At 38.7% G+C, this 14,468-nt stretch overlaps 1 protein-coding gene across 4 annotated transcripts in view; it reads right to left on the bottom strand.

Annotated features, from left to right (window-relative positions):
- The window catches only part of zfyve27 (zinc finger, FYVE domain containing 27), a 156,859-nt gene extending 142,696 nt beyond the window's left edge, over positions 1-14,163 (bottom strand). For 3 of the 4 annotated variants that reach the window (XM_039774445.1, XM_039774434.1, XM_039774454.1), the window contains exons 1-2: positions 14,001-14,162; positions 2,395-2,619 (exon numbers count right to left, since the gene is read on the bottom strand). In XM_039774445.1, coding sequence (XP_039630379.1) covers positions 2,395-2,618 — 224 coding nt within the window. In that variant the 5' untranslated portion in view covers position 2,619; positions 14,001-14,162. Of the gene's footprint in view, positions 1-2,394; positions 2,620-14,000 lie in introns of all 4 variants that reach the window. The other variant, XM_039774425.1, reaches the window with a different exon arrangement.
- Between the last annotated feature and the right edge of the window lie 305 nt (positions 14,164-14,468).

Raw genomic sequence — 14,468 nt, 5'->3', positions numbered from 1 at the left:
CAGCCCCACAGCATGATGGAACCACCACCATATTTTACTGTAGGTAGCAGGTGTTTTTCTTGGAATGCTGTGTTCTTTTTCCTCCATGCATAACGTTATGCCCAAATAACTCAATTTTAGTTTCATCAGTCCACAGCACCTTATTCCAAAATGAAGCTGGCTTGTCCAAATGTGCTTGAGCATACCTCAAGCAGCTCTGTTTGTGCTGTGGGCGGAGAAAAGGCTTCCTCTGCATCACTCTCGCATACAGCATCTCCTTGTGTAAAGTGCGCCAAATGGTTGAACGATGCACAGTGACTTCATCTGCTGCAAGATGATGTTGTAGGTCTTTGGTGCTGGTCTGTGGGTTGACTCTGACTGTTCTCACCATTCGTCGCTTCTGTCTATCCGAAATCTTTCTTGGTCTGCCACTTCGAGCCTTAAATTGAACTGAGCCTGTGGTCTTCCATTTCCTCAATATGTTCCTAACTGTGGAAACAGACAGCTTAAATCTCTGGGACAGCTTTCTGTATCCTTCCCCTAAACCATGATGGTGAACAATCTTTGTCTTCAGGTCATTTGAGAGTTGTTTTGTGACCCCCATGTTGCTACTCTTCAGAGAAAATTAAAGGAGGAGGGAAACTTACAATTGACCCCCTTAAATACTCTTTCTCATTATAGGATTCACCTGTGTATGTAGGTCAGGGGTCACTGAGCTTACCAAGCCAATTTGAGTTCCAATAATTAGTTCTAAACATTTTGGAATCAATAAAATGACAACGGTGCCCAAATTTATGCACCTGCCTGATTTTGTTTGAACAATTATTGCACACTTTCTGTAAATCCAATAAACTTAATTTCACTTCTCAAATATCACTGTGTGTGTCTCCTATATGATATATTTAACTGACATTTTTTATCGTAACAACCAACGATTTATACAGGAAAATAATGACTATTAACAAGGTTGCCCAAACTTTTGCATCCCACTGTACAATGCAGGCCACACTTCAGTTCCCTAACAGCAATATGCTTTATTGTTATTGACCCTACATTGTGTAGATTTTTTGAGAAGTAATTAGTTATTGTGGTTAACTATAAAAAAAAGCATGACCTTCAGTTTTGTTTTATTCTATAGCACTTTCATAGCCAAAATTTGTATATTATATATATTTATATATCCATTAATCAATTTCCTTAACCCACTTAATCCAATTTACAGTTATGCGGAAGAGCACTGATAGTGGATTCAACCAGTCCATGACATGGTACACTGACTTTTACAAGACCAATTTAGGTTCTCCAATTAGCCTCACAAGCACATTTTTGGGAAGGGGAAGAAAAAAAATGTTGAGTATGTTTGTATTCTAAGACATTTTCATTATGTTACCAATAAAGGCAACCACATGATTTAATAAATATCATCAGAAAGACAGTACAATACACTGTATGTAAAGTTGTTTTAATGACATTTTAAGACATCCTTATATAGTATGAACTGTAACTTAAAAAAAAATTCAAACTAGACAGACTGCAGTTTATTATACAAATTATTTTGATTAAATCTTCATTTTAAAATAGAAGCTTATAAAATATGGTAAACATTATTTGCCATTGTTTATTAACCTGGACGGAGGCAGAAATAATCTCAGCCACAGAGATGGAGCACTGGAATACATTTTTAAAGTGGGTTATAATTCTGAACCTAACTGAAAATGTCTGATAAAAAAAAGTACTGATCGGGAGTGTCACACATAACTTTAAGTTAAAAAGGCACAAATTCAAATGAAAGTGGCAAAGATGGGTAACAGCAGAAAAAAGGCTGTCAATTGCTACTATCTACTACTACATAAAGGTTAATGTGCATTTGTGTGTGGGTTTGTTCAGTATGCTGTTCCACAACACTGAACTTATCTCCTCCAACGTTTGCCCAGATTTTTTCATTTGGACAGGGACAACCATACGCCATTTTCCATTGCAAAATTTAGTTGCTGTTCCCTTCACTGGGCAGTGCTGGGTACCCGTGCTTGTGTCTGTCAGGTACACAAACCCACATGGTAGAGCCTATCTTCACCAAATTTTGCACAAATTCCCCATTTGCATTAGAGAACAGTAGAGGCTGTTTTTATTTTAAAATACACTGCTAATACACTATATAAAATAGTACAGTATGAGATTAAAAGGTATAGTATTCTCAAAAAACACATCAAAGTAATTTCTCCATCATCCTTATTATCATCATCATCACCATTGCATCTGATCATCAAGAGGGTACTTTTAGCAGAAACTTTAAAGGCTGAATGTCTTCCCTTATGCCAAACTCTTTTAATTGCTTTTTACAACAAACAAAATGTATAGTGACTTTACACTAACCCCATTTTACAAGGGTAACATTCATTAAAGCAGTTCTCTCACCTTAGCAGATATTTTATCATCTCCCAGGCATCTGTAACGGGCTCAAGAAAAATCTCTATCCTCTTGAAAGAAATGACCAAATTGAAGAGATCAAAAGTCTGTGCTTTTGGAGTGTAAATATCTGGCGATTCAGTGATGCTTACTCCTTGAGTTGACTCTTTTATCTCACTGGGTAGAGGACTTCCTGACTGCAGCTCCAAAGCTACAACAGTGCCAGAATGCATCCTATAAGAGATCAAAAGGGATACACGTCAGGGTTGTGAGTTTTTTTAGAAGTACATTCCTTAGGCAATGCAAACCTTGCATCTGTCCATCGATCCCTTTTTCAAATTTGCTCTTTCCACTACAGGATCACAGGAGGCGTATTTCAAAAGTATTGAACACAAGACACTACAGTATATGGCACAAAAGTCAAAGAACAGCACTCTCACTCACACCAATCTTTCGACCAAATATCCAGTATGGGAATACAGACAAGGATTGGGTATCTTAACAGATACAATAACAATATGGTATAATATTAAAAAATATTTACACTTGGCTGTGTGATCTTTTTACAATAAAATGCTACTTTTTGCCTCTGCTTGCTTTTCAAAAAAAGTATTTAACTATAGTCATGTGAAAAAGAATTCTTTCAGTTCTGAGGTTTTACATATCATAATAAAAAAAATCATCAGGGGCCTCACGCATAACGCCGTGCGTAGAATTCACACTATAAAATGACGTAAGCACACAAGCTGAAATGTGCTTACACATAGAAAAATCCAGATGCAGTAATCTGTGCAAATGCAAACTTCCACGTTCATCCGCTACATAAATCCCGATCAGCGTGAAAAGTAACGTTCGTGCACACGCCTGCAGTCCCGCCCCAACTCCTCCCAGAATTATGCCTCTTTGAATATGCAAATCAATATAAATAGCCCTTAAGCTCAGACTTCAGTGAAAAGACAATGGGAAAAGCACGGGAGGGAAATATAAGAATTTCAGCGAATACCTAGTGGAGGCAAGGGAAAATGTATTATTTGTTGGTTTAAACAGTGATATAATCAACAAAAGGAAGTTGATCGAGTGACAGAGTGTCAGAGAAACTCGAAAGCTCAAGCTCACAAAGTTGCACAGTACCCGAAATAAAAAAAGAAGTTGTCACATATCTCCATGAAAAGGCGAGTCGTAGCTCACCGTCTGAGTGTCATATAAAAGCTTATTAGGGTACAGAGAAAAAAAAATAGGCACACAGTGGGGAAAAAAGTAGGAAATGTCAACTTTAATCTTGATATTTCCACTTTAATCACGTAGTTTATTTTGTCATTAAAGTAGAACATCATAAACTTCATCTTAAAATCGATTAATTTACTAGTTTCTCAAATCCCATCGTAACTAAAGTAGCACGTTAAATGTTTTGTTTTGTAATTGATCTTCTTTGTGCTCTGTGTGTGAATCACTACATGGTTCTTAAACCGGCTTCCTCTTTGTTAAATTTGTGATATTACAGTTCTCTGAATAATTAAAATACTGAGATGTATACGTGATATCTTTTTCATGATGATAGGAGTTAAAGCACGTTATCAAACATGGGAAAATGGTGGCGCAGTGATTGTGCGCGACCTTCGATGAAATTATTGCAGCAGTACTGTCTCTTTCAAACATACTAACCTCTAATTCCTGTCCTTAGTTTTCTTTCTCCAAATACCCAATTGCCAGAGAATCAGCGCTGTAATAGATGTTTAGCCATCTGTAAGCTTACAACGTTTCTTCAAAACTTTTAAGGAACATTGAAATATATTCGTAGTATGTGTTTATTTATTCTATCCATCTATCCTTCCAGTGTCGCGCCAGCCCACCAAGCATAGAGCACGAGGTAGGATCAATCCGTGAACTAGCTAGCGCTGCAGCACCGTGTCCTCACATGTTTAATTATTTACAATATAGATTATTTTAATGAAGTTAAAGTTTTATCTGTATAATATAATCAACATATTTTGCTGCATTTCATCTTAAAAATGATATTGTCATCATATGTAAATACGCACTTAATAAAGTGGCGCAGGTTGTGCAATATTATAACTGAAGTTTACAGTGAGGTAATTGTACTTATTAGTACAAACAGCGCTCTACAAGGAGCACTTGATGGACTGATTGAATGTGTTTAAAGTTCTTGGGATGAAACGGTTTCTGAACCGCGAGGTCCGTACAGGAAAGTCTCTGAAGTGTTTTGCCGTGGCTTTGGCAGCGTGTCCTTGATGCTGTATACTGATAATTCTCTTTCCGATCAGCTGCTTCTGTGATTCCCCACTCAGATAAAGTGATATAAATACTCTGAGTAGTGCAGTGAGAGTAATATGGAAAAAGATGATCCGTTGTGGCAACCCTTAACGGGAGCAGCTGAAAGAAGAAGAAGGTGCAGTGAGAGTAACAACGCTAAAGCAGTTATGGTATTTGGAATACTATGGCTATTCCCTGGACCATTATATTGTTACTGGTTAATTACAATCCCATGCATTACACTAATAAACAAAATGTGGTTAATTTCAGTGTATTTATAAAGCCGGGTCAGGGATGTTGATCTGAAAAAGAAAGGATAACCACACAGGAACAGTAGTGCTGCTTTGACGCTGGGTGCCGCCAGTCTGCAAAACCGAGTGGAGAACTTGCGTATGACAGGGTATGAGGTACCATGGAAATGTGCGTGGCTTTACGCCAACTTTAGGTTTTATACATCGCGATTTGAACGTGGAAACATTCTTACGCAACATTTGTGTGCATACACACCATTTATACATGAGGCCCCAGGTCCTTAATAAAACTAAAAATAAAAAGGTCATAAAACTAGGTAAACACAACATCAGATGAACAACAATACATGACATATTACACTGTCATTATTTATTTAACAAAAAATAATCGAAAATGCAGAAGCAGTGTGTAAAAAATTAAGTACACCCTTACTGCTTCTATAGGAATGAAATAATTGATCATCAGCAAGTGTGACCACCTCTAAAAAAAAGCAGAAGTTCTGGCAGTTTGCTGGTCTGGAGCATTCAGGTGTGTGTTAATACAATGCCAAGGAAGAAAGACATCAGCGAAGATCTTAGAGAAGCAATTGCTGCTGCCCATAAATTTGTGAAGGGTTATAAGGCCATTTCAAACATTCAGAAGTCCATCATTCTACAGTGAGAAAGATTATTCACAAGTGGAAAACATTCAAGGCAGTTGCCAGTCTTCCCAGGAGTTGACGTCCCAGCAAATTCACCACAAGGTCTGCATCTCAGACACTACAGGCCTCAGTTAGCATGTTAAATGTTACAGGTCATGATAGTACAATTACAAAAAGACTGAACAAGTATGGCTAATTTGGAAGGGTTTCCAGGAGAAAGCCTCTTCTCTCTAAAAAGAATATGACGACTTAGAACAGCTTAGGTTTGCAAAGTTGCATCTCAACAAGCCACATGACTTCTGGAAGAATGACCTTTGGACAGACAAGATCAAAGTGGAGATGTATGGCCATAAAGCACAGCGCCACATTGGCAAATACAGTACATCAGCACAAACACCTCATACCAATTGTCAAGCATGGTGATGGACGGGTGATGATTTGGGCTTCTTTTACAGCAACAGGACCTGGGCACTTTGCAGTAACAGAGTCGACCATGAACTCCGCTGTATACTAAAGTACTTTAGAGTCAAAAGTGAGGCCATCTGTCCAACAGCTAAAGCTTAGCCAAAACTGGGTAATGCAACAGGACAATGATCCCTAACACACCAGCAAATCTACAACAAATTGGCCAAAAAGAAAAGATTCATGGCGTTATAATGGCCCAGTCAAAGTCCAGACCTGAGCCCAATTCAAATGCTATGGTGGGACTTTAAGAGAGCTGTGCATAAACCTCAATGAAGCGAAGCAATGCTGTAAAAAAGAGTGGGCCAAAATTCCTCCATAACATTGTGACAGCCTAATAAAGTCAGACAGAAAATGATTACTTACAGTTATTGCTGCTAAAGATGGTTCTACAAGCTCTTGACTCATGAGATGGATTTAGTTTTTCACACATTTCTTCTCTATTTTGACTTCATTTTTGTTAAAAAATAATGACAAAATCGAATCTATTGTGTGTTGTTTTACACTGGAAATTAGATTTAAATAATTTCAGAACCTGGTAAGGGCAAGACGTTTTTTATTATCTCCTGATACATAAAACCATAAAACTTTAAGAGAGTGTACTTGTAGTTCATAAAGACCTCCTCAAGTAAAAAAAAAATTGCAATGAAAACATAGTCTAACAATGTACTTATTAATGTATACTGTATAGCTCATAGCAAACACATAAATCTTCACTAATTTTTTAATTAGTTTAGAAAGTTTCTTTCAAATCAGGCCAATTATTTGATCATTAATAAACGTTTTCTGTCAGAAACAAAATATATCAAACAGGAAGTAAACAATTCTCAATACAAATTGTAAAACAAAACCCTATTATGAAAACACAAATTTGTTAAATGAATAAAAAGAGAAGGCTGTGAAAGGACTTTAGCTCATTAAAATCTGAAAAATTATAATGTTTATATAAACCAAAAAATAAAACTATCAAGGCACTGGACGCAAAGTTACAGAGAGCATCCTGCTGCAATTTCCAGGTAAAGATATTGCTCAGAATTTTGAACATGACAGTAGCATAGTTTAATAATATTAAAAATAAAAAAATGCAATGTGACTTGAAAATATAAATTTTATTTTACTCTTAGCTTGAAAAGGAATAATGAGATATTCCAACATTAATCAGTTACAAAAATAAATGTACAGTCTAATAAGTTGTATTACAATATGCATACAGAGTTTACTTTATTTTGAAGTGATACACAAAAACTGGTAAACTACCTTGTGTCATGTATGTGCACCTGGGAATTATCTACATGAAGTAAGCAGTTCCACTACAGGACTCTCACGCTGTCTCTACTTTTCCACCTGCAGGTCCGAGAAGCCACCCAGTGAGAGTAATTAATCCACCTACAGAACCCAGAGCTGTGGCACTGCCCTCTCCAGTCAGGTCTCTATAAAGCCAGACAAGCTCAAATGAGTTACCTATGCCTCCCTAACATGGGAACACATTTATTCGTTCAGCTATTATGCCGCATTTTTCCATTTGTTTTGGTTTATCCTGTTTATTAAAATGGGAAGACCCGACTGGTTTCCCAACATTCAAAGCGCCTTGTCCTATTCTGTCCACCTGTCACACTGTAGTGTATCTATTGGTTTCATTGTAATGTAACAATGTCTCTCATTGGTTGCAGGATGCATCTCACAGAATTAATGAACTTAAGACAAGAAGGAACAATGACAACTGCCGAGTATAGTAGCTCATGCCAAAATTAAAGTTACAATCTTTGATCACTAACCACTGTTTGTGTATGGACTATTTAATTCCCATTAAATAGAAATATAGCTTCTATTCAGATTTTATACTATTGTACTAGCAACTCCCAACAGCCTACTTGTTAAGAGTTAAGACCTTTGGTAATAGTTTATAGAATCCTAGTTCATGTTGTGAACCTTGCCTCGGACACAGACAGGCAGACACGTTAATGTCACCCACAAACACACGTTTATTTTCCATCCTTATTTACAGATCCGCTCACCAGTCCCCAATACCCCTCAGTTCTGGCCAATCCAATGCCTTCTCTTTCTTCTTCTTTCTTTCTCTCTTTCTTTCTCTCTTTTTCCTACCGCCTCCTCCCTTCTCCAGACGTTGCCACTCTTCCACCCGACTTGTCAATGACTGGAGGGAGGCGGCCCCTTAAATGGGAACCCGGATGGGCTCCAGCTGCTTCCCGGCAATCAGTCCTGACCACACCCCAGTGTGGCGGAAGTGCCGGCTGCACACCCGGAAGCTGTCCGGGTGTCCCGTCGTCTTCCCCCCAGCCCTTCCTGGTGTGGTGGAAGTGCTGGGCTCCCGGGATATTCAGGCACCGGGGCGCCGCCTGGCGGTGGCCACGGGTCCCTACAGGGCTGGGCTTCCAAGCCCTTTACCCGAGGCCCCCTACATAACCAGGACGGATGCCCCCTCACGGTCTGGAGGAGTCACAAGCCCTCCTTCGGTCCTCCTGGGCGTCCCGGCTGGGGACCACAATGTGTATAAATAAGACCACTTTAAAATCAAGGCTACAAACATCAAAGCAGAAGTAGCCAACTGAGGTTAAAGAAGACAGACAATAAAAATAAACAGTCATTAAAATCAACAGTTGCAAGAAAAGGTGCATGAACCTGCATTAGTGTGATCTGATCTTCATCTAAGTCACAAGTATAAACAAGTTACACCTTGCCTGATGAAGGGCCTTAGCTGCGTCGAAAGCTTGCATCTGTAATCTATTTGGCTAGCCAATAAAAAGGTGTCATTTCACTCTACTTTCTCCTGTATCAATCTACTGTATGGCTAACACGGTAAAACACTCTACTACAAGTATATACAAACATATCATGCTTACACTAATAACACACAATTCTAATCATTTATGTCTTTATTGAACACACCTATCAAACAATCAGCGTGCTGTGGAAAAAGTAAGTGAACTCTTTGATTTAATAACTGCTCTATAGTGCTTTTCCAGCAATAACTTCTAACAAGTGCTTCTGGTAGCTGTGGAGCACTCTTGCAGAATGTTCAGGAGGAATTCTGAACCATTCTTCATTATATAACTGCTTCATCTCAGCTATATTCTCAGGATGTCTGGTGTAATCTGTTCTTGAGGTGATTCTTTTCTCAGCATCTTGAACAGGGTTAAGGCCTGACTGGGGCACTCCAAAAGATGGATTTTCTTTTTTGAAACATTCAATTCCTGGAGGAGGTATGCCAAAAAAAATTGGGAGTGGTCTCTCCTAGACTTTCTCGTATACTCAGATATGGGGATGGATATTTGAGGAGTAAACCGGAAGATGATTATATTTTTATATTATGCACAATAAAGAATCATCAACAACAAATCAAATCAAATTAATAATATATTGAACAAGTATTATAAAAGTAAAGTTGAATAAATCAGACTCTGCCGCTGCATGAATAAGAGGAAAAATACCACTTCCGGTTAACAGAAATACCCCAAAAGTTGATAGAAATCGACGTTTTGTACCTAATACTTTTAGGCAAACTTTGGTTGACCTAAGTGAAAGCATACTCTAGTTATTGTGTTTACATACACACACAGACATAATTCCAAAAATGGTATTTTCTGGACTCAGGGAGTCTATGCATTGAGATTCTTCAAAATCTTGAAATGGAATATTTGGAGGATTCCAATACTTTACCTATACTTTGTATACGAGAAAGTCAGAGAGGTCTAAAACGTCAAGATTCACCAAAATCTTGACATCAAATCTTTGGACGATTACAATACTTTCACTACACGTCATATGTGAGAAAGTAAAAAGGTTGAGAACCTCTTGCCAAGAAATATCAAACAACACTGATCACATACTGTATGTGTCAGTAGGCCACTGTAGTGAAGCATTTACTTTGATTTTGATAAGCTTACTTTTACCCAAAATCGTTACTGTTAGCAGTAACCAAGATCCAAGATAATGGTCCGAGTCATAGCTTTGGATTTATATTATCAGGGGGCCCTGACCAGATGGTACAAATTTTTTACATTTAGTCAAATGATGCTTGTATCAAAATGTTACATACAGTGGGTACGGTAAGTATTCAGACCCCCTTCAATTTTTCACTCTTTGTTATATTGCAGCCATTTGCTAAAATCATTTAAATTAATTTTTTTCCTCATTAATGTACACACAGCACCCCACATTGACAGATAAAAAAAAAAGAATTTTTGAAATTGTTGCAGATTTACTAAAAAAGAAAAACTGAAATACCACATGGTCCTAAGTATTTAGACCCTTTGCTGTGACACTCATATATTTAACTCAGGTGCTTTCCATTTCTTCTGATCATCCTTGAGATCACCTTAATTTGAGTCCAGCTGTGTTTGATTATACTGATTGGACTTGATTAGGAAAGCCACATACCTGTCTATATAAGACCTTACAGCTCACAATGCATGTCAGAGCAAATGAGAATCATGAGGTCAAAGGAACTGCCTGAAGAGCCCAGAGACAGAATTGTGGCAAGGCACAGATCTGGCCAAGGTTACAAAAAAAAATTCTGCTGCACTTAAGGTTCCCAAGAGCACAGTGGCCTCCATAATACTTAAATGGAAGACGTTTGGGACGACCAGAACCCTTCCTAGAGCTGGACATCCGTCCAAGCTGAGCTACTGGGAGAGAAGAGCTTTGGTGAGAGAGGTAAAGAAGAACCCAAAGATCACTTTGGCTGAGCTCCAGAGATGCAGTCAGGAGACGGGAGAAAGTTGTAGAAGGTCAACCATCACTGCAGCCCTCCACCAGTCAGGGCTTTATGGCAGAGTGGCCTATCGGAAGCCTCTCCTCAGTGCAAGACACATGACAGCCCGCATGGAGTTTGCTAAGACTCTCTGTAAGATTCTCTGGTCTGATGAGACCAAAATAGAACTTTTTGGCCTAAATTCTAAGCGGTATGTGTGGAGACAACCAGGCACTGCTCATCACTTGTCCAATACAGTCCCCACAGTGAAGCATGGCGGTGGCAGCATCATGCTGTGGGGGTGTTTTTCAGCTGCAGGGACAGGACGACTGGTTGCAATCGAGGGAAAGATGAATGCGGCCAAGTACAGGGATATCCTGGTCAAAAACCTTCTCCAGAGTGCTAAGGACCTCAGACTGGGCCGAAGGTTTACCTTCCAACAAGACAATGACCCTAAGTACACAGCTAAAATAATGAAGGAGTGGCTTCACAACAACTCTGTGACTGTTCTTGAATGGCCCAGCCAGAGCCCTGACTTAAACCCAATTGAGCATCTCTGGAAAGACCTAAAAGTGGCTGTCCACCAACGTTTACCATCCAACCTGACAGAACTGGAGAGGATCTGCAAGGAGGAATGGCAGAGGATCCCCAAATCCAGGTGTGAAAAACTTGTTGCATCTTTCCCAAGAAGACTCATGGCTGTATTTGCTCAGTATTTAGTAGAAGCACCCTTTTTGAGCTAAGGGTCTGAATACTTAGGACCATGTGATATTTCAGTTTTTCTTTTTTAATAAATCTGCAACAATTTCAAAAATTCTTTTTTTGTCTGTCAATATGGGGTGCTGTGTGTACATTAATGAGGGAAAAAAAATTAAATGATTTTAGCAAATGGCTGCAATATAACAAAGAGTGAAAAATTGAAGGGGGTCTGAATACTTTCCGTACCCACTGTAGTAAACTAAGAAAACATATTTAGGACAAATGAAATTATAGTTACTTTTTATCTTAGCTTCAAAAGTTTCACTTAAGACGTTTTTAGTTGTACTTTTTAATTATACTTATTTAAAAACCATACGAGATAAGGTAAAGACTACCTTTAAAATCCGGCTTCATTTTTTAAGAATGTCAACCTCGGCAGGGCTGCTATGCCTACACCCCATTTGCAAATTCCTAGTTAGTTAATTGTAGTCTATAATGTCCAATTTAAATAGGAAATGTGCTTCAGTCACATTGTTTCACATTAATTTCCAAGGGTGCCAACAATTGTGGCACATGTGTTTTTGTTATAAATATTTATTTCTTGATGAGGGCTTTATTTTTCTTTGAATGAACTTGTTTCAATTAAAAGCCAGATGTTTCTCATTTTTTCAGTGCAAGATGACAGCTCTTCAGCAAACAGTAATTTTTTTTTTTCTAACCCTTCTTACTAATTTTTACAGGGGTGCCAATAATTTTAGAGGGCACTATACTACAGTCTGACTGTCGGGCAAAGATTGGAGTGGAAACCAGATTGACAAAGCTAGGGGATTATGTGTTTTGATTTCACCAGTGCTTTTTGTACATCCAGCCATCTCTATTAATGGGTAAGCTTAGGGATATGCAGGTGGATGAGCCCATGGTGTACTGGATAATGGACTAGTTGTCTGGCAGGCCAAAGTTTGTGAAACTCAAGGACTGTGTTTCTGATACGGATGTAAGCAACACTGGAGCACCATTCTTCTCTCCTTTTCTTTTCACTCCATACACCTGTATACTCTGAACCAGGTGGAGAACTTTGTTTCTTGGTGAAGAGAGAGAACACACACCAAGGAAATGGTTACTGACACATCACTGGCAGGTTGGATTGGTCTCAAAACACTGATGAATGGTACAAGAAAGGGCAGAGCAGGCCCTTTTTTCCTTAGGAGACTGCACTCCTTTAATGTGGGTAATGACATCCTTCACATTGTCTACAACTCTGTCTTGGCTTGTGTGATTTTCTATGTTGTGTTGTGCTTGGCTGCTAACATCACTTCAAGAAAGGCCCCCTGAATCAACAAGCTGACCAAAAAGGCACACACTCTTGGCCCTCTGGAGGTATTAGTGAAGGAGAAAATGAAGACAAATCTGAGTGTCATTATAAGTAATGCTGCACATCCACTTGATAACAATATGCCTGCATAAGGCCTCACTGTGACTAACTGTTCATTTTATTCCTTAGCCAAGTCAAAAGTTTTCTTTCATTTTAACCATTCTGATGTGTATTTGTTGTTTTTCATATGATAATATGTATGCATTTACTTATTGAGTTTCTGTAATAAGCCAGATTTCCCTCTGGGGCAATATAAAGTGCTATATATCTACATGTAATACTATTTAATATTCTAAATTATTAAAGAGTTTTAAAAAATATCAGCTTATAGGGGTACAATTATACAAAGTCAAAAGCTGGATGCTTATTAATAAACATGATATGTCTTTGTAAAAGTAAGTATTAATCTGATTTTTGGTGACTTCCCACTCTCTTAAAATCATTGTCAAATACACTCAAGCAATAAACTGAAATCCGTAAAGCAAAAGACGGAGTGTTTATGCAGGCTGGAGTTTAACAACCCATGAGTATTTTACTGGATCCATCTACAACTGGATGGCTGAGGATGTGGCACACTCATCATATCCCTAGCCAGATTCTGTCAAGTGTACAGTGAGTATATCCAAACTTGTTTACAGCAGTCAAATTTCTCTACCCGTTTTCTAAAAAGCTTATTAAAAAGAAAGGTTACTGAAATTGGTGCCCATACTAGCTGCGACTGGCACAAGGTGGAACCCAATCCTGGACTGGCACCTGTCCATTCCGGAGCCGCTCTGTAATTAGTCGGCATTGTTTTGTAAGGCATCTCACAACCTATTCTAAAATAGTGCGCAAGGTGTGCAAACGATCGACTGATTTTAGTCTCGGCAATGCGATCATAGTGTAGTATCTAAAGGCTGATTTCACTTTTGGGTAAACTTAAGTCAAGTGATTTTCATCTGGTAGATAATATAACAATGAAAAATAAACCGCTCATAACTTAATGCATTTCCACCCTGACATTTTGCAACAGAAGTAACTCTATGTTCAGTTTGCAATAATCAAAAATTAACTTTCATTTCTTCTTTTTCTTTAAATGTGCTCAAAAGATTAAAAGTAAGTTTAAGGGAAGCTGCAACGCGACTACTGTCTGGCAGTTTTTAGACATACTGCACAACGTTTACGTGCACACCAGTCAAAGACAGGCAAAAAGTCCCCCGATTTCGTACCTGACTGCGCCTCTTCAGTTCTAAATGAATCTCCCCTAGCATCCGAACTCAGAATCCGGTGAAAAGTCCCGGTACCGGAGAAGGGCAGCAACATTCAGTACTGTAAACAGCTGCTTCCGTATTCGGCTGCCGGCGACACTGCCAGAGAGCATCGATAGAAGGGAGTCAGTCGAGCCCAGAGCGCATCGATTGTTACCTTTTGACACGTGGGTATTAAAGGAAGGCACGCAAGCGCCTGCTGTACTCGTATCGTATTACGTGAGTGACTGCGGCTGCAGACGTTCATTGTAATAACGGTTCAGATTATATGTTCATTGACGTTCACTTCGTTTTTTATCTCATTAGGCTTAGTTGTATGTTGTTATAATCTTGCTTTCAAGCACGTAGCAACTCTGTTTAATGCAATTAAGAACTGTAGCAAAGGAGGGCGCATTTCTCCCTCCGATTACAGTGTGCTAACTAGCAGCG

The sequence above is a fragment of the Polypterus senegalus genome, chromosome 1 (assembly GCF_016835505.1).
Source record: "Polypterus senegalus isolate Bchr_013 chromosome 1, ASM1683550v1, whole genome shotgun sequence".
Lineage (NCBI taxonomy): Eukaryota > Metazoa > Chordata > Cladistia > Polypteriformes > Polypteridae > Polypterus > Polypterus senegalus.
This window is presented reverse-complemented; position numbering and strand designations above follow the sequence as displayed.